This window comes from Manis pentadactyla, chromosome 1 (genome assembly GCF_030020395.1).
Source record: "Manis pentadactyla isolate mManPen7 chromosome 1, mManPen7.hap1, whole genome shotgun sequence".
In the NCBI taxonomy this organism is placed as follows: Eukaryota; Metazoa; Chordata; class Mammalia; order Pholidota; family Manidae; genus Manis; species Manis pentadactyla.
In genome coordinates this window covers 62,763,739-62,787,358 of record NC_080019.1, presented here as the reverse complement: position 1 = coordinate 62,787,358, position 23,620 = coordinate 62,763,739, and the positions used below count along the sequence as shown (strand labels likewise).

Here is a 23,620-nt window from a genome sequence, read left to right as displayed (position 1 = left end):
TGTTGGCCACCTACAAGCAACCCTTGGGCAACTGTGTCCTTTTCTCGAAAAAGCCTACCACTTATCCATCCATTTGTACATACATTTACTCAACAAATATGAGCACCACCTGTGTGTCAAACACCATTCTAGGTGCTGAGGAGACAGGAGTAAACAGATAAAAATCTCTGCTCGTATGTCATTCTAATGATAATATGACATTTATTTATAGAAATAAATAAAACATAGTAGATCAGATTATAAGTGCTATGAAGAAAAACAAAGTCATGGAGGAGAATAGTGGTTATATTTTAAATAACTTTATTCTTTAAATTATAAGATGTATTTAAGTATAATTTAAATTACATTTAAATATATTATAACATTGCTAATTACTATAAATATAAGTCAATATTTAAGTAACTCATTTTTATTGCAATTTAATTGCTGCTTAACATTATATTAGTTTCAGGTGTCCAACAGAATGATACAATATATGTATATGTTGTGAAACGATATTAAGTATATTTAACATCTAGCACCTCACATAGTTACAATTTTTTTTTCTTGTCATGAGAACTTTTAAGAGCTACTCCCTTAGCCACTTTCAAACATACAATAACATATTATTAACTATAGTCACCATTCTGTACTTTACATCCCCATGACTTATTTGTGTTATAACTTCAAGTTTGTACCTTTTGGTCCATTTCACCCGTCTCCATCCCATCTTTTCCGGAGGTCTTAATGAGAAGCTTCAGTCTGAGCGGTGACCTAAAGTAGGTTAGATGAGGAGGGAACCACGTGCTTAAGTAAGGCAAAAGGAGCAGCGCGTGCGCAGACACTGGGGAGGGCCCGGCTGAATGTGTCAGAACAGGGGCCGCAGAGTGGCTGGAGTGGCAGGAGGGAGAGGGGCGGGGCACGAGAGCGGATGGAGCAGTAACGGGGAAGGGGGGAAGGCTCCCTCGGGCTCGGGAGGCTCTGAGACAGGCTTTGCCTTTTACTGTCACAAGCTTGAGCAGCGGGAATATGGTCTGAACATTCCCACAGGACTGCTCTGGCGGCTGGGTGGAGAGCAGACTGCGGGGCGGTAAGCCCCGCTCAGAGGCTACTGCAATGGCTCAGACGGGATACGACGGGGCTTAAACCCAGTGGGAGCGATGGGGGTGGTGAGAGGTGATCAGCTTCTAGATGGCCTCAGAAGGTCCAGCCAAGGCCACGTGCTGATGGTCAGACGTAGGTGTGAAAGAGCGGTCAGTGATGATGCTCAGATGTTTTGCACGAGCCACTGGTAGGATGGAGGTGCCATGCACTGAGATGAGGAGGACAGGTGGGCACACCAGATTTTGGGGGGGATGCTGAGAAGGGAGACTGTGGGTGTGCTAAACCTGTGGGAATTAGAAGCACATACAGAACATGTTCAGCTGTGGGCCTGGGTGAGCTCACCAAGATGAGAGCAGAGGCACAGGGCCTGAGTTATGGGAGTTGAAGCAGTCAAGGAGCAGCCAGAGGAGGAAAGTAGAGAAGGTGGTGCCATGGAAGCTCCTGGAAGGAAGTTGTTCAGGAAGAAAGAAATGGTCACCCAAATCAAATGGTGCTGAGAGATCATGTGAGAAGAGAACTGAAAACTGGCTACCGGATTTGGTGATGGGTAGGTCACTGGTGATCTTGGCAAGAGCCGTATACCAAGACTCTGGCCCCTATTTCCTGAGACAGGGACACCTGTTTCTCCAGCCAAAAGGAGACTGTGGTGTAGATGGGGCGAGGGCCATGGGTGCTGATATTCAGGGCTCCTCCAGCCCGGGTGAGCTGATGTTCTGGGGCAGAGGATCATCTCTTTGGTTGGAGTCGTGGTCAGAAGATCTGCCAGCATCCCCTTTTACCATTCAAGACCCTGCTTCCCAAGCCAAGGACTTCTCCCCACTAGCTCTGGGTGGACTCCAAGGGCACACGTACCAGGAGCCACCAGGACCAGGGGGTTACTGATGTCTCCAGCCAGGAAGTGACTTAGGGGTGCTCTAGTCCTCACTGACAGAAGTGGAAGCAGGCCCAGGGAGGGCCAGGGGCAGGTTAGTAGCAGAGCTTCTGGGGCAGAAACCCACTTTCCAAGAGGCAGCAGAGCAGTCTAGTTAAGGCTGGGCACTTTACACTCAGGCAGTCCCTGCTCAAGCCACCTCCTAATCCCGTGGACACAGGCGAGTTACTTAATGTTCTGAGCCCCAATTTTGTCTGTAAAATGAGAGCTGTTGCATGATGAAACAAGACAGCTCATGCTGCTTGGTGATGAATCTGAGTACCAAGCCCGCGTCCTTAGGGGGTTTAGGTAGGGAACGTGCTGTGGAGCCTGCCAGGCCTGGAGGCTTCCTTGGATTTCACCCAAAAAGGCATGGTCCTAAGGTGATTGATATTTAGGTATGAGCTTTTCATGGTTTCTAGATAATTCCCTGGGTCTGGTCTAGAAGACTGGGGCTGAGAAGGGTCTCTGAGAGCAGGGCTAGACTGAAACTGTGCCCACTATGCCCCTGCGAGGCTCCTGGCAGGGTGGACGCTGCCGCTTGGCCCGGGCTTCCTGCCCTGGGAAGTCCCTTGCCTCTCTGCTTCTCCTGGTCATGGTGGGGTCAGGTATCCTCTGTGGGTGGATGAGGATGCAGCCTCTTGTCTCATTCGGCCCTTCTGCTCTCTCTGCAGATCAGCAACGCCATCCTCATCATCTTTGTCAGCTACTTCGGTAGCCGGGTGCACCGTCCACGGCTGATTGGCATTGGGGGTCTCCTCCTAGCTTCAGGGGCCTTCGTCCTCACCCTCCCACACTTCCTCTCAGAGCCCTACCAGTACACCCTGGCCAGCGTCGGTAAGTGGCCTCAAAGCCCTGCTTCAAGGGGTAAGGAGTGAGCAGGCCTCTCACAAAGTCGGTGGGGATGCTTCCTGGGCAATGGACACCACTGCAGGCTATGCTGTCCTCTCCCATCAGGAAGCTTACCTTGGCTTTTATTGTTTTATTTCTGCCCCAAACGCATCTGAAAGTCAGAACAGGCAGAATTATGTGGCTCTGTGGAGCAGCTCTCCCAGCTCTAGCTTGCTGGTGGCTCACCTTCCCCCATGGTTCTCTAGGATTCCCTGTGCTTTGTGCCAGGAGTGACCCACTACCCACAAGTGGAGACACTTAGGAGCAGTGCGTGTGATGGGCTTGGTGGGAGGAGGGTCAAAGCATTGACCTTGGTGAGAGCTGTGGATTTTTCCCACGTTCAGTCTTGTGTTTAACACTTCTGGACATTTGTACATTCGTCCATCGTTCTTTCGGTTACAATGCCCTTACACTGTGATCTCATTTGACTCCCCTGGACCCAGGCCTCCTGACTGGCAGGCGAGTGTCCCTTCTGTGACAAGGAGCCACTGGTTCTTAGTGATGTGCCCATGGCAGGGAGAGATATGTGAAGATTTTACATAATTCATAAACGTGGAATTAGGTAACACTGTGTGGCTCAGTAATTTTCTTTAAAAATTACTTATCTTTTAATATGAGAGAATTCAGAATGTAGCCAAGTAATGAAAATAATATAACAGACGCCTATATACTGACCATAAAGATTTATCAATTTTCCTTCAGATACCTCTTTTCTTCTTACAGCTTTATTGAGACATAATTTACATACCATACAGTTTATCCATTTAAAGTGTACAATTCAATGGTTTTGTCATTTTAACTAGTTTAAATACACAATTCAATGGCATTTATTACATTCATGATGTTGTACAACTATAACACTATTTCCAAAACTTTCTCATCAACCCCAAACCGAAGCTCTGTGCATTCAGCGATACCTGACCCCAGCCCCTGGTCACCTCTGATCTACTTTCTGACTCTGAACTTGCTTGCCCTAGATATTTCCCGGAGGTAGAATCATACAAGATGTGTTCTTTTGCATCTGGCTTCCTTCACTTGGCATCATGCTTCCCACGTTCATCCATGTTGTATCATGCGTGAGAACTTCCCTTTGTGGCTGAATTACATGTCATTGTTTGAATATACCACGTTTTATTTATCTACTCACCTGTTGGTGTTCACTTGGGTGGTCAAATACCTAATTTTTGAAAGAAATAAGGCATTCACTGCCTTGGCTCTTGACTTCTTCCCCTGATGGCTGCTCTCCTGCAGTCAGTGCGCCTAAGCTCCCTGCTCCTCTGTGTCTTTTCCCCTCCTCCATCATGCCCTGTTTCTTTAGTCTTACCTTTTTCTTCCTACCGGTTTGGAAGTTATACATTATTGGTTATCCTTATGCTGGAACATTTTGAAAAACTGTTAAGAGTGTAAAAGTGACTTTTTGTTGGGGGTGATGTATAGTTCTATAAATTGGAATGCAATTATAGGTTTGTGTGACCACCACAGTCAGGATACAGAACAGCTCCATCACTTTGGCTCTCTCCTGCCCCTCCTTTACAGTCACACCCACCAAGCCTGCAGCCACGGGGCCCTTGGCCGTCAGTATAGTCTTATGGTTTGGGGAATATCACATAAATGGAAACATACAGTGTGTAACCTCTTGAGACTGGATTCTTCCTTGCGACATATACCCTTGAAATTCACTTGAGCTGTTGCGTGTAACAGCACTCCATTCCTTTTTGTTGCTGAGAAGTAGTCCATTGTATGGATGCACCACAGATTACCCATGCACCTATTGAAAGACATTGAATTGTGTCCAGTTTGTAGCTGTTATGAATAGAGCTGCTGCAAATATTTGTGTACAGAGATTTTTTTTGTAAATATAAGTTTTGATGTTGAACATCTTTCCATGTGCTTATTTGTCATTCATGTATTTGTCTTTGGTGAAATGCTTCTTCAAGGCTTTTGCCCATTTTTTAATTGGATTGTTCAGTTACTGTTGAATTTGGGAATTTTTAATAAATTCTGAATACTGCTTTTATTCAATATAAGATCTGCAAATACTTTCTCCCATATTTCACACAAATCTATTAGCTTATCTTTTACATTCTTTTAACAGTGTCATCTACAAAGCAAAAGTTTTTAGTTTTAATGAAATCCAGTTTATCACTTCTTTATTTTATGGATCATGCTTTTGGTGCTTCTTTAAGAACTCTTTGCCTAATCCCAGGTTAGGAAAATGTTCTCCTGTTGTGTTTTCTGAAAATTTAACAGTTTTACACTTACATCTAGATCTGTGATCCATTTTGTCAATTTTTTATATAGTTCTTTTTCTTCCTTTTGCCTATGGATGCTAAATTGTTTTAGCATTGTTTGTAAAAAATATCCTCTCTCCATTAAATTTTCGTGTACCATTATCAAAAATCAGTTGGCCGTATTTGTGTCTATTGTACTGGAGTGGAAGATGTCTGAGGATAAATGAGCCACCCAGAGATGTTCTGAGGAAATAACTGATTCCTGTTTGCTTAAATACCATGTTTTCTTCCTTTTTCTTTTTCTTTTTGTAGTTATATGTGCAGATCAGGTTCAAGAGATGAATCACTTAAAGTGATGGAAGGGATTCCTTTGAGGCTGTGAGGCCTACAGGGGCGAGGTGGGTGGCCAGGACGGGCAGGAGTGAAGGGATGCGTGTCTGCTGGTGAGCTGGCTGCTGGGTTCTGGCCACGAGACTCTCCCGTCCACCACTACGCTGATCACCAGCAAACTATTGTCTCTCATAAATGCATCGTGGCCTTGGATCTAGTTGGACTATTTAAAGACTGAGTCCTTCCTCAGGAGGCCCAGAGGGAAGACAGACCCAGGTCCTGCTGTGGTCTTTCTCTCCCTCAGCGTAGACGAGAGGTTTGAAGCCATCACTGAAAGAGGGTCAGGAGTTGCTGGCCACCCACTCAGAGAGCAGCGTGCTAAGCCTGCTGCAGACCCATGGTCCTGGCCTTCCCTGTCAGCATGAAGACTGGGCTAATGAAATCAGCAAGGGAGCCCCGGGGCACTGGGGCCAGGCTGAGGGGACGGCGTCCTGCCAGGCACCACATACCATGGCCTGCTTAGCCTGTGGGTTGGCCTGGGCCACACACCAATGGCATTTGCTTCACACAGAGCAGCCACCACAGAGGGTGCTTGGAGACAGGCAGGCCTCTGAAAGCAGTAACTCTGCTCCTTGTTAGGGATGGTGCCTCAGTTTGGGCTCAGCCCACCACTATCACCCCCCACTCAGAGGAAAACACTCTGTTATTCAGGCCTTGATCTTGGGCTCTTAGCCAAACTCCACTGAGAGAGGGCATAGGGGCTGGGAGAGGGACCACGGCTTGCCTCTCAGGCCTGGAGGGAGGAATCGCCAGCCAGGAGAAGGAACTTTTTTGTTGTTGCTCATATGGCTTGTGCAAATTCTCCATGCCATGATAGGACATAGCAGTCTCCCTCAATCTGGCTGCAACCAGAGCAGCAGCTGGAAGTGCTCAGGGCTGAGCCACCTTCAGGGCATCCGCCCCGTGCCAGGAGATGGATGGGGAGGACTTCGGTGCAGTAACTGCATCCATGGGATCCAGATGGAGCTGTTTCCTGGGTGCCAGCGCAGCACGGGCATGTGCTCTGCTAACACATGCAAACAAAAGTGCTCAGAAAGTCTCACTGCTGGGGAAAAGTTTGAAATGTGACTCCTACTTCAAATGTATCCCTATGGGAACTTTAGTTTTGAATTATGCAAGGTCATCAGAAACAAATGAATCTCATTAAATGCATGACCCTGGACAGTGCTGTGAATCTGAACTGTCTTCGGGAGGCAGGTGGGGGCTTTGGTCTGCATCTGCCCTTTGAGTTGCCCAGATGGTGTGGCCTGGGGTTCTTCCTCTGTAGTAGGAGTCTCAGTCCCTCACTGTACAAGATGGACCCTCCCTTGCAAGGGGGCGGGGGCCGAGAGGATGCATCCTCAGAATTTAGCCCAGAGGCTGGCACCTGCAGTAACCATTAAAGTGGTGGCTCTCATAACTGTTGTTGGTGGAGACAATGCACGAATTATGTTGGGTAAAACTAGGGTCCCAAATGAGGAAACACTCTGTTTCCTGTGGAGAACTGAGTCTGACCGCTCGTGGCTGATAGGCTGGGCCTCCTGGGTGCATCTGGAGGCAGCTTTGCCCTGGTTCTCGCTGAAGGTCCTCTGCTGTGGCCCAGAGCAGGACCTGTCCTTGGCGCCGTGCCTGCTGCATCCTCAGGACTTGTGAGTCCGTAGCCGTTGTCCGGGTCGGAGCTCAGGCTGCTGTTCTGCTCTATTCCTAGCTCCTCAGTTGGAGCAGCCTGGTATGATGGGTAGAGCGTGGACTTGGAGACATTCAGATCCCAGCTTAGCCATTTATGCCAAGTCTCCTTCGGCAAGCTGCTGTTTCACCTTTCTGAACCACAGTTTCCTTATATGAAAAATGGGAACCATAATATCATCACTTCAGGATATTCTGAAGGTAAAATTAAAACGAAATGGTATAGGTAAAGTGCTTGGTCCATCTTAGCTGTTCAGCAAGTTTCTATTTGCCTGCTCTTATTGTGGTATTTGAAATCTGTTAGTCGTAAGTAATGACCCCCAGACCTATTATTATGTGTTGATTGCTGATTTCTTCCTGTTGCAGCAGAGCTGCTCCAGAAATGAACATGGGAAATGAAGAGTAACTATGTGTTTTAGGGGGGAAGAAAAAATTAGAGAGGGGCTGAATATTGTGGGAATCAAGGAGACCTTTAACAACTAATTGCTAAATTTTAAAAGGCCATGCAGACATTTTTAGATTTTCTAAATGTCAGTGGGGTTCGGAAATGTGTCCTGGCGTCTTTAGAGAAAACACTAGCTACTCAGCCCAAGGCTCCATGGCTGCTTCTAGAAGGCACAGAGAGGTTGGGTAGATGGGAAGCAGGCCAATGTGAGACCAGTTCTCCCAGGAGATAAGAAAAGGGTCTTTGGAAAGCCGTGTCTGGTAGGACTAGGTGTGACTTGAGAAGGCTCCCAAGCCAAGTCCAGAGGGAAGTCTGTGCCGACGCAGACAACGGATACACACAGGCAGGGAGCTTCCTGTAGGATAAGCAGGGCTGGGAGGAGTTGGGTTATATTTTTGGAGCAGTCAAAAAAAAGTCAGGGAAAAGTCACTTTCTAGTACTCTGTTCCCCTCACATGCTCATTCATGCCAAGGGGGGTCCCTGGGAAGGAGGGTGGAAGGCATGGGGGGAGGTGCACAGGGTGTGGGGTGCCTTGCGTCCCTTCCTCAGTGGAGGACACTCAGGGCCTGGACTCAGCTCCCCACCCCCAAAAGAAGAACCCACTCCACGGAGCTGTGGGAGCCACTCAAGGACCTTCCACCAAGGGAACTTCTCCAGGACAGTGAGTTCTTGGCTGCGCAGTGAACACCCAGTTGTGGTGTGACACGAGCATGCTCAGACGCTGTGAGGAAGGGGAGAGGCACATTGTGTGCAGGAAGTGTGAGTGTGGGGGTTGGTGTTGGTGGGGGGCTGTGGGGGGCACGTGGGGGGAGGGCCAGTGTGTGGGGGGCGAGTGAGTGGCGAGTGAGTGGGTGGGTGGTCAGGGTGGAAGGTGCACAGGCTGGCCATTTGATCTGTCTAACCTGAAAAAGAAGAGAAAACAAGAGGAGGGGAAAAAAAAATCACAGAACACAAGGGTGTTATTAAGTCAAATGAGAGAAAATAGAAAAACAGTCCTGAACAGATGAGCACAACAAAACCTAGAAACCAATGTGAAGAAATGATAGAAAACACTAGGCTGCTGTTTGACCGTTGGGAGAAGGCCCAGTAGCAGACTGGCTGTCTCCAAGGCAGTGGCGTGGCGGCCTCTCTGAAGGTCTGAGCTGCTGATATGAGAGTAGCTGGCTGTCAGGCTCTCTTCACATCTCTTTTGTGGGCAAGGCACAGCACCCCCACCCCTGCCTTAGCTGCCTGGAAACCTGACCCTCTGTTCCCCTGAGTCGCCAGCTCAGGTCTGAGTAGAGATCTGAGCATGGCTGCCCCTCCCTCATCAGCCCCTCCAGGCTTGCTTAGTCATTTCCCTTGCTCAGGAGGGAGGCTGGGGTGACAGGCCTGTATCAGGTCTGGCGGTGGGGCTAGGCCGGCAAGCTGCGTCCTGCGTCCTCCTGCTCCTGACAGTAGCCCACTGCTTATCTTGGGCTCACCAATGGCCAGGGGAAGGCTCTCTGGGAAATTCAGCACCCATGGTGGAAAAGGAGGGCTGGTTGCTATTCCAGGGTCTTTGGGCACCCCATGAAAATGGTCAGAGAGAGAGGGATTGTCCCTCAGAAATAGGGTGCAGCCCCCATCACACTGGGGAGTGTGGTTTGGAGACACCACTGATCCCTCCTACAATGGGCCTTGGCCTTCGGGAGGACCCCAGAGGACACAGGGAGAAGCTTCCTGCAGTCTTTGCGCCGCTCGGTAGAGCCAAGGCTGCCAGCTGTGCCTGGATGCCTCCTGTGGGCCAAAGGCTAGGAATGGGAACCAGCAGGCACATTTGGGCAGTGTGCTACCCACCAGGAGACAGGAAGCCAGCAGCAGCAGGAACAAAAGGACTTGTCAGGATTCAGAACTTGGACTGGCCACCATTGGAAAGGATGTGAGGCTCAGTGCTCGGAAGAGCAGAGACAGCCTAGAGAAGTCAGGGCCAGCGTGGTGGTATTTAGAGGTGGGCCCTTTGGGAGGTGAGCGAGTCATGAGAGTGGAGCCCGTGTGAATGGGGTCACTACCCTCACAAGAGGTCAGAGAGCCAGCCTGCTCTCTTTCAGCCACGTGAGGGTACAAGAAGTTGGCAGTGTGCCATCCAGAAGAGGCTCTCACCAGCACCCGACCATGCCGACTCTCTGGTCTCAAACTTCCAGCCTCCAGAACTGTGAGAAATGAGTTGCTCTTGTTTATAAGGCTCCCTGTCTATGATACTTTGTACAGCAGCCTGAACTGACCCCATTAGATTCATTCACCTTGGCTGGAGCCCTTCTTTATAGCCTTGGGTCAAATTGTAAATTGTCAGCCTTTGAATGTCTGATTAGCCATTCCTCCCAGCTTCCTGGCATTCATGCCATTCACAGATTTGTCTACTCTTCCCTGCTTTCACCCAAGGCCGTGACAGCGGTGTTGAGTGGTACACAGGGCCACCATCTTCCAGGTGACATTGGCCCATCCACTCCTGCGCTGGGCACGGTTTGAGCCAGTTCTCCCCAGAGGACTCTTCTGACATGTGTCTGTATCTTGTCTACCAGACTTTGATGACAGGGTTTGTCAAAAGGCTTCCTGCAGTCAAGTAATACCCTGTTACAGCTTCCTGCTCATCTGGGAGCTCCATTAGCAAAGGAAATGAGGTTGGTTTGGCATGGCTGGCCCTGGATGGACTCATGCTGGCTCAACTAACTGCTTTGTTTTCCTTCAAAGAGCCTCTCATTAGCCCATTGAATAAATCTGTGAACAATGAGTTCTGCTTCTCTCCCAGTGGGGTGTGTGTGTGCAAATTAAACACTCATCTCTTCAAATGTTAAGGCTAAATGGCTCTGAGCCTGCTCTCTCAGGCATGTCTTCCTTCCACCCTATCCACTAAGAGACAGTTTTGACGACAAGCTGGGCCAGGTAATGCCTCCTTCTTCAGCCTGGTGGCAATTCGTCAGGGTGCAGACCTGTGTGCAGGGGCAAGGGTGTGGGTGGGGAAAGCCCCTCGCCAGCAGTGCAATGCCCAGCCTTGTTGCGCTGTGCACAGTGGCCTGCCCTCTCACGCCCAGCTCGTTGGTCACATGGTCTCCTCAATATAAGAAGGCATATTTCCCATGGCCCCCTATTTAGTGCTGGCATGGGAAGGGGTGTCCAGCCTCAGTCTCAGAACTAACTAGTCTTGGAAACTCAAGTTTTGAGAGCAGAGCAGAAGCACTCTCTCTCCTTCTACTCCTCTGAGCTCTCTCTTATTCCACACAGAAGTGAATCCTTCCAAGCAAACCACTTGTCCACAACTCCTTTATTACAGTCCATCTGCTGCTGCTGACCAGCACTGATCTTGTCCCTATTTCTGGATCTAGTCCCCAAGTTCTTAAAATCCTGGGCAATATTGCCTGTCCCAGGGTTCTGCCATCTCCCTTATCCATTTAAATTTCTCAAAGTTTCTGGCCTCTTTGGATGAAAATTTATCTTATTGCATGATCACTATGTCCCATAGTATAATATACTCATTATTTTTAATCCTAATGAAAGTATTGCAAGTTAGGTATTATCCTATCAGTTTAGGAGATGATGACACTGAAATTCTAAGAGGCTCCCAATCAGTGAGCAGTAGAACCTGGCTTGAACCTGGTCTGTCTAGCTTCAAAATGTGAATTTCTTCCAGTGCCCCATGGTGTGACCTAGGCTGTCAATCCTGACTGTTGGTTTCTGCTGGTGTAGAAGAATATCTTCTCCTAGTTTCCCAAAATGAAACTCAAAATGCATATGTCCACAGAAATCATCTTACAAGTGATGAACACATAGTTGGAACAACATTCTAGTTGGAATAGAACACATATTATTACTTGGGCATTATAGACCAAGAAGGCTTGGTGAGGTCCACTGGGAGCCCAATCCCTCTGATGTACAAACAACCCACTTTACAAACAACCCTGAGATCTCGGATCGTGAGTGAGTTCGGGACAGCCTGTTCCAAGCCTGCTGGTGGGTGGTGCCAGAGTTTCGGGAAGAACTGTTGAGCAGCCGAATTGAAGAGAATGAGGAAATGGGTCCTTTGGACTGGAACATACTGGATGGGACTCCAGGAGTCTGCTGATAAGTCCAGGGCTTGTCACCTTGGCCATCCTTCTAGAAAACTCTCCAGAAATACCCCCTGCCTTTCCCTATAGTACTCTTATGAATTGCATCTGAGGTTTGGTTCTTGCTAACCTCCGCAATTGATCCTACTCACGCACCCCAGAAGCCATGCCCCGTCCTAAACAAGGAGGTCATGGCTGGCTCTCAGGAACAATGAATTGAAGGAGAGCTCACTTCTTGCCCTCCTGCTTCCTCTCAGAATTCCTTCTGTCCTCCACCGGAATGACAAGAATGACAAGTCAAAGGAAAGCCCAGCTTGCCATGGCCTTGCGCTGTTGCTCGGTCCTTCCAGGGGCCTCTCTCGGACCCAGTGCCAGACCCTTGTGCAGAGATCTCTTATTATACCCTTGACAGGCTTCCAGCAGCCTCAGCCTGACCACACCTGGAACGTGTGTCTTTGATCAGTGGGGTGGCCAGAACTTGGTCCGCCCAGATCTGCTGTGTCTCCTTGGGCCCCATCCTAGGGGAATAGAATTTCCTGCCCCAGAGTTCCCTGTCTGTCCAAACCCACTGAGGAGTCCTGAATCAGAACTGAAATTCTGCATATTTAAATTGTGGGATGAGTCAGAGGGTTGACTCACGCGCAGCCGGGGTGGTGCTGGGGTAGCTGGAGGAGGGGAGAGGTCCTGGCCTGTTTCTAGTTAGCATTTCACAGCCTTATGAAAACTGGCACAGCCGGACCTCTGGTGTCTAGCGTGAAAAAGAATGTGCTCTGATGAACTTGAGCCTTCCAGAAGCCTGCCTCAGGGAAGATGAGAAACAGACTGACATCCAGCTAATGAGCAGGCACCCTCCCCTCCTTCCTTCCCCAGGCCTCGCCAAGAGGGAGGCAGGCAGCCTCAGGGGGGCAAGGGGCCTCTGGAGTCCATGGCGGCCGGAAGAGGCAGGCGTTTCTCTGACCTCACCGCAGGATTTGACATGGTGGGAAGGTCGTTGCTAGCAGCCTCTGAGGAGGAGGGCGAGGTGCTTCCTTAGGTCAGTAGGGAGCCACTGGGAATGAGGCCTTTGCCGAATGCCACAGAAGTGGGGAGAGGTTGCTCTTCCTTTCTTCCGAGAGGAGAAGGCTGGAGCGGGATGAGGAAAGCTGAGCCTCCTAATCGTGCCAAAGGCTCCTGATACAAGGTCTTTTCCTCCCCCTCCTTTGAGTCCCTGGGCTCACCAATCCATGTGCTCTTATTTTTAAGAGAAGAACCTAATGGTCCGAATGTTAGAAGACTCTGCCATCACCGGAGTGAGCTGGCCCTGGCCACCCGCTGCAGGGAGTCCAGGCCTGAGGTCTCTGTCTCTGACATACCCCCTGTCCCCACATCCAGTAAGGGGCAGTGCATCCTGCCCACTGCCCGCTCCCCCTGGCTCCGGGGCTCCCGGCCTCCGCACAGCCAGCTGCTGCTCCCCTGAGGGCAGCTGCTCCCAGGTGAAGGAGGCCTTGCCTTCTGTGGGTGGGTTTAACTGCTCTTTCCCTCTCACATGTGCAGAAGACTGGTCCAGGATAGATTTGGCCCCATTTAGGGCTGGCATAAGGAAGAGAGAGTTCACTGAGAGATCTTGAATCAGTTGGGAATACAGGATAGCCAAAGAGGAACTTGGTAGACTTGGATTTAATTGGAGCCAATCATTTTTTTAAATTCACATATTTGATAAAGGCACTTCTTAACATGTAATCTGACATTTTAAAAGTAAATAATAATAGTAAAATGATCCCCAGAGAGTTTTGCTTCCTGGACACTTCATTAGATGAAATTTTCTGAGGGTTTCTGTGGCATTGGTGTACCATGCAATGTGCAGTATAAAAACTTAATAAGCCAGTCAACATATCTATGATCTTCAGTGACACACAAAAAATAATTTTGCTAGCCAATCCAGCAACAGTATTCTAATAAGTGTGAATTTAGCAAAATGATGAGAAAGCGAAATCAAGAACTAGAACCCTTAAAAAAAACACTTATTTTCTGCTCCTTTGGTTCTCATGCACCTTCTGTCCTACACCCAGCCTGAGCGTGTGCAGCTTACACACACAGGCTCTGGGCAGAGCACCACCACACACACAGCCGTGGACCCTCCCCATGCAGTGTGCAGCCTCACCTATTTAACCACCAAGATACCTCAGCGGGCTCACTTCCCCTCCTTACACACAGGCCTTGGCCACTGGCCTTTATCCTTCCCGTCTGTTCTACCCCTCGTGGTCTTTAACCTTCTGGGGTTCACCTTAGGGTACAATCCAAGCCCCTCGCAGGACACCAAAGCCCTGACCCTGGGTGTTGCTGACCACTTTGAGCTTCCCTCTGCACTGAGGAGGTGCCGCCCACCCCTCCATCCTCTCTCCTCACACTGAGCTTGCTTCACTCCTGCTGAGTCTTCTCAGCTCAGAGGTTGCTTTCTCCACAGTCTTTCCCAAACCCTCACCCAACAACACGGGGCATGGTGCCCCTCCCACATGCTCCCCGGCACCCTGTCCGCTCCCACCTCAGTGCACACCAGGCTGTATTTGTTCTTACTGTGGTAAAGTGTACATAAAATATACTATGTTGTCCACACCTAAGTGTACAGTCCAGTGGCATCGCGTGCATTTATGCTCTTGTACAACCGTCAGCACCACCCACCCCCAGAACTTTCCTCTTTCCCAACGGAAACTGTATTAAGCGCTAACTCCCCATGCCTTCTCCCCGCCGCACCTCCGCACCTGGCAGCCACATTCTACATTCTGTCTCTATGGATTTGTCTACTCTAGGTTCCTCGTGTAAGTGGGATCATACAATGTACTTCTGTGTCTGGCTTATTTCACTCAGCATAAAGTCTTCAAGGTTCACTCACTGTGTATGCGGCGTGTGTCAGAATTTCCCTCCTCTGTAAGGGCAGTCATATGTCACTGTATGTATATATTGCATTTTGTTTATCCTTTCATGCCCTAATGCACATTTGCATTGTTTCCCCCTTTTAGCCATCATGAATAACCCTGCTAAGAACGCTGGTGTGCAGATATCTATTCAAGTCCTTCTTTAAATTCTTTTGAGTATATACCCCAAAGTATAAATGCTGGATCCTATGCTAATTCTATTTTTTTAATTTTTTGAGGAACTGCCTTACTGTTTTCCACACAGACTGCATCATCTTACATTCCCACCAGCAATGCAGCAGGTTCTAGTTCTCATCTACCTTTAGCTGACAGGTGTTGCTTTCTGTTTTCTGATAGTAACCATCCTGTTGGGTGTGAAGTATCTCCTCACTGTGGCTTATTGGGGTTGCTTCTCCGATGACCTGTGTAGCACAGTAAGCTGAAGGTTTGTAAGGGCCGCGCTGACACCTGGCTCAGCCTCCTCCATGACTCCACTGCAGAGGGGCCATAGTCACTATTGGCCAAATAGCTGAACAATGGAGAACCAATCACATTTGGCCCAGGTGTCTCTTCAGGATGCAGCATCCAAGCTTTCCACCTGTGAAGCAGCCATCATCCGCCCTGCAGCTGATGGGCCTTGGCTGGGTCCTTCAGCAGCCAAGCTGAGAGCAGGGGCCAATTCTCTGCATTTCTTTCTCAGGATGGTCATTCACCTTCGGATGATCTTTAAACCACCCTTGCACATAACATAGACCTGGCCCTGCCAACCCATAGCCTACCAGACAACACACAACAGGGAGCTGCTGTCACACCTAGACAGGTGAGACAGGTGGCTCAGCCGAGCAGAACTGCAAGCGACAACAGCCCACAGTGTTAGGGCACTTCAAACTTTGCTCATTTCCTTCTATAAAATATATTCAAAATTCCTTTGAAGCTTCTGAAAAGAAATGCCCATTTGAAAACTTGGCAGCAGCTCTTTTATGTATAGGCCCTTCAGGAATACATCAACTCAGTCACAGTTGGTGCAGGGAAGTGAGCAGAGAAGTATGCGAGCCAATTCGTTTGAGTGCCTGCACAGCTACATTTGGTTGTTGGCAATGCAGGTCCCAGGCAGGGCAGCCTGCTCTGTGTCCACTCCTGAGCGTGGCTGCTTGGTCTTGAGAAGGGCACAGCAGTCTTGGTAGTTGCCCATCACTTTTTCTAAAGGCTTGCAGAGCCCACAGCGTGTAAACACTCATCCACCCAGGGTGTCCTGTGTGGCTCCTGCACTGAGGGCAGGGAGTGAGCAGTGAGCCTGACACCCAGCCCACCAGGCCCTTCAACAGGCTCCCACCCTCTGCTGTGCTTGGCCCCTCCCTCTGAATCCTCTGAGGTCTTTCAAAGTTAAGGTCACTAATACAGGGAACCTAGACTAGACTAGAACGCAGGTCCTGGGCTCCCAGTGCAGCCCTTCCGATATCTGTTGACCTTGCCTGCCCACACCACCTGCATCTCCCCATGGGGATTCACATGAGTCTGCCAGTACCACACCCCTGTTTCTGGGTGCTGGACATGGGTCACAATGTTGGTGGAAGGATTCCTTAGTGGGGTGGGGTGTAGACTACACAGCCCCTGTGTTGCCTTTCTCGGCAGGAACATTTTGCAGTCCTGTGCTTCCAGAATAAAGTGATTATCCTGAGACTCAGACCCTTACGGCAGTAACTAAGCCACATCAGCCTTCTTTCAAGGGGGCAGGCACAGCCATCAGACCTGTCAGTCTGACTGGTAGGGTCCAACTTTGCATGCCTGCACCCTCTTCTGGAAACATAGCCTTATAATTGTTTAGGGACCCACACAGAATCTACTTATCCAGTCACCTTACGGTCTCTACCTCAGAGGAAACTGAGTCTCAGAAAGATATAGAAACTTGCTCAAGTTCACACAGCTACCTGGGACTAAAACCAATTTCTTCTTTCTTTTTAAACCACTTTATTGAGGTATGATTGACATGTAAAAAAGCCATGCCTATTTAATGCATAAATTCAGTGAGTTTGGGGATAAGTATATACTCATGACCATCACCAACATGAAGGCCATAGACATATCCATCACCTCCCGAAGTTTCTTTCTGCCCCCCGTTTATTATGGTGTATGTGTGTCTGTTATTTAAGAACAATTAACAGAAGATCTACCTCTTAGCAAAACTTAAATATGCAATGCAGTATGCTTGGCCATGGGCACTATGCTGAAGAGTGGACCCCCAGAACTTATTTATCTTGCATACCTAAAACTTTATACCCTTTGACCACCACTTCCCCATTACCCCCACCTCCCAGCCCCTGGCAACCACCATTCTAGTCTCTGCTTCTATGTGCTTGACTATCTTAGTAGGTAAATGAAATCATGCTGTGTATTGTCTTTCTGTTTCACTAAAACTGATTCTTGACTCCCTATACTGTGTGTTCATCTCGTTGTCTCAGTTTTCAACAAAACCCCAAGGAACCATCCCCTTTCCAGGACACCTTTCCTGGGAAGGAACCAGCTGCCTGCAGAAGTCAGAGGGCTCATGTTTGAACGTGCCTGGGGATAGATGGATCTTCCCGGGCCTGGCTCCCCAGTCCCTGCACAATATGTGTTGTGTCTTTTCAAAGCCACCATATCAGACTTAACCTCAGTACAGACTTTGAGTCAGACACATGCAGGTTTGAGTGCCAACTCTGCTCCCAACCAGCTGCTGAGATAGGCCACTAACCTCGTGATGGGGAGACAGGGCATGTCACAGTGTCTGCCTGTGCAATAAATGGAAGTTTAAAAATTCTGGCACTGGAACTGGTGTCTCCACAGTGAAGCCTGTAAGACAAAGAAAAGCTCAACACCCCCAGGGGAGAGGAGGTGGGTGGAGCGGCACAAAGAAGCACAGCCCTAACCTAAAGCGTGCCTCTGCAGACTGAGGGCCTAGGCCAAAAGGAAGGGCAATGGTTATAGAACAAAGACACAGAAATGGGAGAGACATGGTTACATTTTGGCTATATTTATTTATGGAAAATAATTTAACTAAAAAGCTTTTAGTGTGGCTTTATTTCAAAAGTGCTGTGTTCATTCTAGAAAAATTAGAAAATACACTGAGGCAAACACACACACGAAGTCCTGTCACCCAGAGAGAGCCGCAGTCTTCCACAGTTGCTTTCTCCATATTCAGTCAGTCCACATAAGTTTTATAGATTAGAGATCATACTCTTCTCCAAACTTAGAGCTATTTTTTGAACCTATGAGATGCTACAGCTGTCATTCCATGTTGATAAGACTATACCCCCCACCCCAATCACTAAGGGCTGCCTCCTATTTCACCATGAGGTTTTACCTTTTCGAATTCTGTGCTGGCAAGTGGGACAATGGATGTAGGCTGGGAGGAAGAAGGCACAGGGAGACACTCACCAAAGTCCGGAGGTTGGCCGCCTGCCTGGGTGCTCTCTTCCTTGCACAAAACTAGTGTCAGGTCTGGATGACCTTGACCAGACAGATATCTTGGCCCCTTTGCTTGGGACAGGCCTGGCACAGATCTCCCTGATCAATGGGGAGCCCCCTAGGCCGGTTTTCAAACAGGTCCTATACAAACAGCAGTGCAGAGGCCAGGCAATGCTGGGGCCAGGCTGGACGAGACATGTGCGGACGCCCCCCCAGCCCGCCGTCCAGGGCAGCCCTGAGCTCGCCAGCACTTGACAGAGTCCAGTGTAAGGGACAGAGCTAGTCCACAGCCCTCTGGGACTTCAAGACCCACCCAACTTAGGGCTGTGGTCTCTCTGGAAGCATCACAAATGAGAATTAAACTGAATCCCACTCATGGTAAAGGAACAAGACCACAAAGGAAGATCAGGGATGCCAGTGGCTTCCATTGGCCTGGCCAAGGCAGGAAAAGAAGGGCTCTCCTGGGAAGAAGCCCTCAAGAGCCCTCGGGCCCTGAATCACTGACAATACTGATGGTTTAGTGTGGGCCAAATTAACAGCAGCACATGGAAGTGGCAGTCCAGCTGGGCCAGGTCCCCAAGGCCACAGGCAGCATGGTGCCCACAGGCCACACCTGGGGTCTCATGGACACTCACAGAAGGTCTCCAGGTGCAACCTCAGCTCCTCATCTGTAATACAAGGAGCTGAACTAGAGGTTCTCAGAGGCCCTTCCAGCTTCCCAAGTTCTATGATTCTTGGGAGCAGCCGAGGTTTGGTAAGGACATTAAATGCCTTTAGCAGTAAGCTCTCCAGTGTGAAGCAATGCCAGGCTCACCCAGGAGTGAGGGTTTTGGGAGTTGTGACCCAGGAGGGACATGTCCCAGGCCATGGCAACGCTGTCTTCTGTGGGACAAAATGATGTCCATCCTGCTGAACGACTGAGGATATCCTCTAAACATCCTGCTGAAAGGCTGCACGTAAGGGCGCTGGAGGCCAACAAGCCTGGGGTTTGGTCCTGGATCCCCCTTTTGCAGCTGGGTGACACTTTCCTCCAGCAATGAAGGGACTGACGCCTCCACACTCAGTTCTGTGCCTGTGCTCAGAGAGGAGGAAGAATGGATGCCCATGAGAAGAGGAGCCCTCTCCCCCGGAGAAGGGCAGCTCCCAGAGCAGGAAGCCCACACTCTCACCTTTCTCTCACCTTGTTTCTAGAGTCATTCCCTGAAGGCCTGGAAGGAAGCGAGGCTTGGAGGCCAGTTGCTGCAGTGACTGGCATGCACTCTCATTGCAGGGAACAGTAGCCGCTTCCAAGCCGAGCTCTGTCAGAAGCATGGACAGGACCTGTCCCACAGCAAGTGCCATGGCACCACCCAGGACCTCCAGAAGGAGACCAGCAGCATGTGGGGTCTCATGGTGGTCGCCCAGCTGCTGGCAGGCGTTGGGACAGTGCCCATTCAGCCATTTGGGATCTCCTATGTGGACGACTTCTCGGAGCCCAACAACTCACCCCTCTACATCTGTGAGTCAGTCTTGAAGAGGCTGTAGGGAGGGGTCGGGTCCCGATGTGGCACTCGCTCAGGCCCTGAGGGGCTGAACTCAGGTCTAACCCTCCATGCTCTGCAACACAGCAAATGAGTGCAGAGGTATGGGGATCAGACAGAGCTGGTTTGAATGCCAGCTCTGTTACCCATCAGCTGTGTGATCCTGGGCAAGTGGCTGAGCCCTAGGGCCCCAGGCTAATAGTATCTGTGCACTGGGTGGCTGTGGGGTTACATGAGGTAACGTATGTAACCCCTTAGCCCTGTGCCAGACACGGGGAGCTCCCTAACTAGCAGTACTCCGGGCACAGGCCAGGGCGCACATGTCTTCTCCAAGCTGCCCCTTAGGGACAGGCTGGCCTCAAAGTAGCACGTGCAAAGCAGATAGCAGATGTCTGTCCGACTGTCCTAATCTTTACCTTAGAACAAGCCCCAGACCAGACAGACCACACCCACTGGTTCTGTGCTCCCCCAAGCTCCTGCCAGGGCTGCCAGCGTCATACCTGCAGGGAGCATCACCTGCTAGTACAGCCCTGGGCCAGCACCTTTAAGTACCAGGAGGCTGTTTCCTGCCTGGCAAGCAGATCTCTTTGGCAGCTGGCTAGAGGAGAAACAACTGTGATTCTGCACATCTCGGGATCTTGTCTGTGGGAAATACTGTAAGAGTGGACTTGTCAGTCAGGATCAGGAGACAGAGGGGGTGACATCTCAGGAATCCCTCAGCGAGGGAAAGAGCCTGGGGCTGCCACACCCTCCCAATCTCCCCTCACCCTCTTTTCACTGCTGCCCTCTCCAGCCATCTTATTTGCCATCTCTGTGTTTGGACCGGCTTTCGGGTACCTGCTGGGCTCTGTCATGCTGCAGATTTTCGTGGACTACGGCAGGGTGGACACAGGTGAGTGTGCGCAAGGACGCCCTGCCCATCCCTGGTTCTAGGAAGCAGCTATCCCCAGCCCCCAGCCAATCAGGGCAGAGAATGAAGCATCAACTACCAAATGTTTGCTGCCACCTCTGGCACTCACTCATTCACTCCTGCAGCACCTCAGCCAGCCAGGGGCACACAGCGTGTGCCTCGTCTCGCCAGGATCTGTGCTGGATGCCAGGGGACACTTGCTGCTGAGGAAAACACTTTCTGTCCTCAAGAATTTTTCATCAGGAAACCTTGGGACCTAGGGGAGGTCCTCAGGTGTCGGCATCAGAGCTGCCCATCACGGTGGCAGTATTAAAAATAGTTCTGTGCTTCTTTGATTCTAGGGTGGTTTTGATTTTTTTTTTAAAAAAAAAGAGTAGTAAGAGCTCTTTTGAGGAAAAAAGCACTACATAAAATATACACATGGGTTATGACCCACATCCAGAGGGCATAACGTCTTGTTTAACTATGTGGGCACTGGCAGTGGACTCTGTGTCTAATTCTGGTTCCCCTCTTACTGGCTGGGTGATCTGGGGCAAGTATCTTCATCTTTCTGCACCTTGGTTTTCTCATCTGGGGTTAATGATAGTAAAATAAAGTTATAAAAAGTAGACTATGCTTGATATATTGCATGAGATTAATAGGTATAAACTCTTATTCTTCCATTATAGACAAGGGCACAAGTACTAAGTTTACCATTAAGTCCTCTAGCCCCAGGATGAATCCTGCAAGTGCTTCTTGCCTTCATAAGCACAGGGGGCCAGCGCTATAGCAGAGGGACAGCAAAGTGCTTTGGAAGTTCCAAGGCAGGAGAGAATGCTCCTGCAAGAGGTGATCAGGGAGGGCTTCCCAGGGGAGGCGACATCTGGATCAAGCCCCATTGATAGGTGGGAATTCTGCAGGTAGTGATGGGAGGGAAGACCTTCCCAGGCAGGGGGAACCACCTGGACAAAGCTGAGAGGTGGAACGTTTGGGCTGTGTGGCTGGTACGCAAAGTTCCCGCCAGCCAGAAGATGTAGCTAGAAAGCAGACCTGAGCCAGGCCCTCAGGTGCCCGGCACACAGATCAGAGCCTGTCTCCTGTGACATTAAGCCCAATGACGCTGCCAGAGTCCACAGATTCCTGTCCGAAGGCCCAGGAGACCTTGATGTCATCCACACGGTGTCATCTCCCTGTACTTCAAATGGAAGGGGAAAGCCAGGGGAGCCTTGTGTCAGAGTCAACATCTCTGCCCTTTCACTGGCACTTCCTAAGTGGTTCCTGGCTCCTGGTTGCCCAGAGAGACTAGCAACTGAGTTCCCGGTCCAGCAGGGACGGTCCCAGGGATGCCTGTCATTGTTGGCTGAGGGCCATCCCACTGCCTTCCCCCTCCCTCTGTGGCCCATATCATTCCTGTACCAAGAGACGCAGGGTCACACTCTCAGGTACAGAGGGGGGACTTCCTGGGAGGAGGCATGTCCTTCAGAGACCAGGCAGCCCACTCTGTGGATGGTTGTTTCCTTGGGCTCCTAAAGGTTAAGGAGCCTCTCTTCTTAGGGACCAATAAAGTTGGGAAGCAGTAACATTCAGTGGCTAAGAATGCAGGTTTGGACACCAGGAAGAAATTGAAATTGACCAATGAAATGGCACTTACTAGCCTCAGCTTTGGACAAGCACAAGGTTAGCCTGTCTGGTCCTTAGTTTCCTGATGGTTGGAGGTGGATAGATGCAGCGCCTACATCAAAGACTTGCTCAGAAGCAGTGACATAATAGATGTTAACATGTGGTCTGTTGTCTGACCTGTGGTAAGCCTTGAGAGAGCCAGCCTCTTTTCATCATCATTCCTGCCAAGGGTTGGGAATAAAATAAGGTGAGGCGAAGGTTCTAATCTCTTCAGTCTGAGGGTTCTCTGACCCCCGGCTTCATGCACAGTGGCCACCTCTGTCTGGGAAGGTCAACATGGCCTGATTCTAGCCCGTGGCTTACCTCTGCACCATGAGAAGACAGTCCCCCAAGCAGAGGCTCTCCTTCCAGTAAAGTGAGATCATGCATGCACCCAACAAACACTTCTGCCATTTGCTCTCTTTTCAGCTGCGATTAACTTGAGCCCCAGAGACCCCCGATGGATTGGAGCCTGGTGGCTGGGCCTGCTCATTTCCTCGGCTTTCTTGGTTCTCACCTCTTTACCCTTTTTTTTCTTTCCTCGAACAATGCCCAGAGGAGAGGAGGTAAGGTTCTGAGAGCCCATGACTCTACCTGTAGGAGTTTAAGAAAGGAGGGTAGGGATAGAAAATAAGCTGAATTGAGGAGTTGTAGCAGGTAAAATAAATCCTGGGTGAAATCTAAATAAGTTTCTTGGTGCAGGACTTCTCAGAGGCTTTGTGAGATGAGAATGCTGGTTTTTCCTCAAACAGCGGTATCTTATCAGCATCCTCTTACTGTGTTAACATCTCAGGATCAGGAGGGCTCCAGGGAATGTAGTTTGGGAAACACTGAGCTCTTTTAAGTTGGGATAAAGAGTTAAGAGACAATAAAAGCTGAATACGTGACCTGGCACAGTTGACTTGTGCATTGCACGGGGCCCGTCGTGTCTGAGCCTGCAGGGCTGAGTAAGAAGGGGATTCCTAGCACTGAAGATTGTAAGGGCAGTCTGAGAAGGGGGCATATCTTTTGCAGACTGACCTTCCATGCATCTGCCTGTCATATCTGTTGGGGAAAGAAATGGGGGAAGGATGAGAATAAAAAGAACAGGGAAGGGAAGTTTGGGTGGGAGCTTTGATTTAGGCTGAAGGGTCTAAAACATGCTCTGATCCCACGAAGTTCTGGGCTCTGCAGTGCCTGGGCAGCCACTCGGGTGGCAGCACCATCACCAGGCTGAGGTTGGGGCATCAGGAAGGAATGAAGGCTGGAGGTCTGAGGAGACGTGAGTGAAGATGGGGACGCAGCTGAGCACTAAGGCAGTGGCTGCGGGCAGCTAAGGGGAGGGCAGGCCAGACTGTCTTGGAGGAGGTGTACCAAGAAGGCCCCGGCTCTCAGCTGGATTGGAGGAGAAGGGGGATTGAAGTCTGCACAAGGTTTGGGGCTAGGGACAGAGTTCAACGCTCAGCAATGAGTGTGTGAGGTCAAGGCCCGGCCATGTGAGAAGGGGCCGGGAGGAGGGCCTCGCCTTGTCTCAGAAGAATTTCCGAGGTTGACAGCACATC

General features: G+C 49.9%; 1 protein-coding gene across 1 annotated transcript in view; it reads left to right on the top strand.

Moving 5' to 3' along the window:
- The window catches only part of SLCO2A1 (solute carrier organic anion transporter family member 2A1), an 81,535-nt gene that overhangs the window by 40,040 nt on the left and 17,875 nt on the right, over positions 1 to 23,620 (top strand). The window contains exons 3-6 of the mRNA XM_036882838.2: positions 2,668 to 2,830; positions 19,282 to 19,509; positions 20,325 to 20,423; positions 22,509 to 22,645. Coding sequence (XP_036738733.2) covers positions 2,668 to 2,830; positions 19,282 to 19,509; positions 20,325 to 20,423; positions 22,509 to 22,645 — 627 coding nt within the window. The remainder of the gene's footprint in view (positions 1 to 2,667; positions 2,831 to 19,281; positions 19,510 to 20,324; positions 20,424 to 22,508; positions 22,646 to 23,620) is intronic.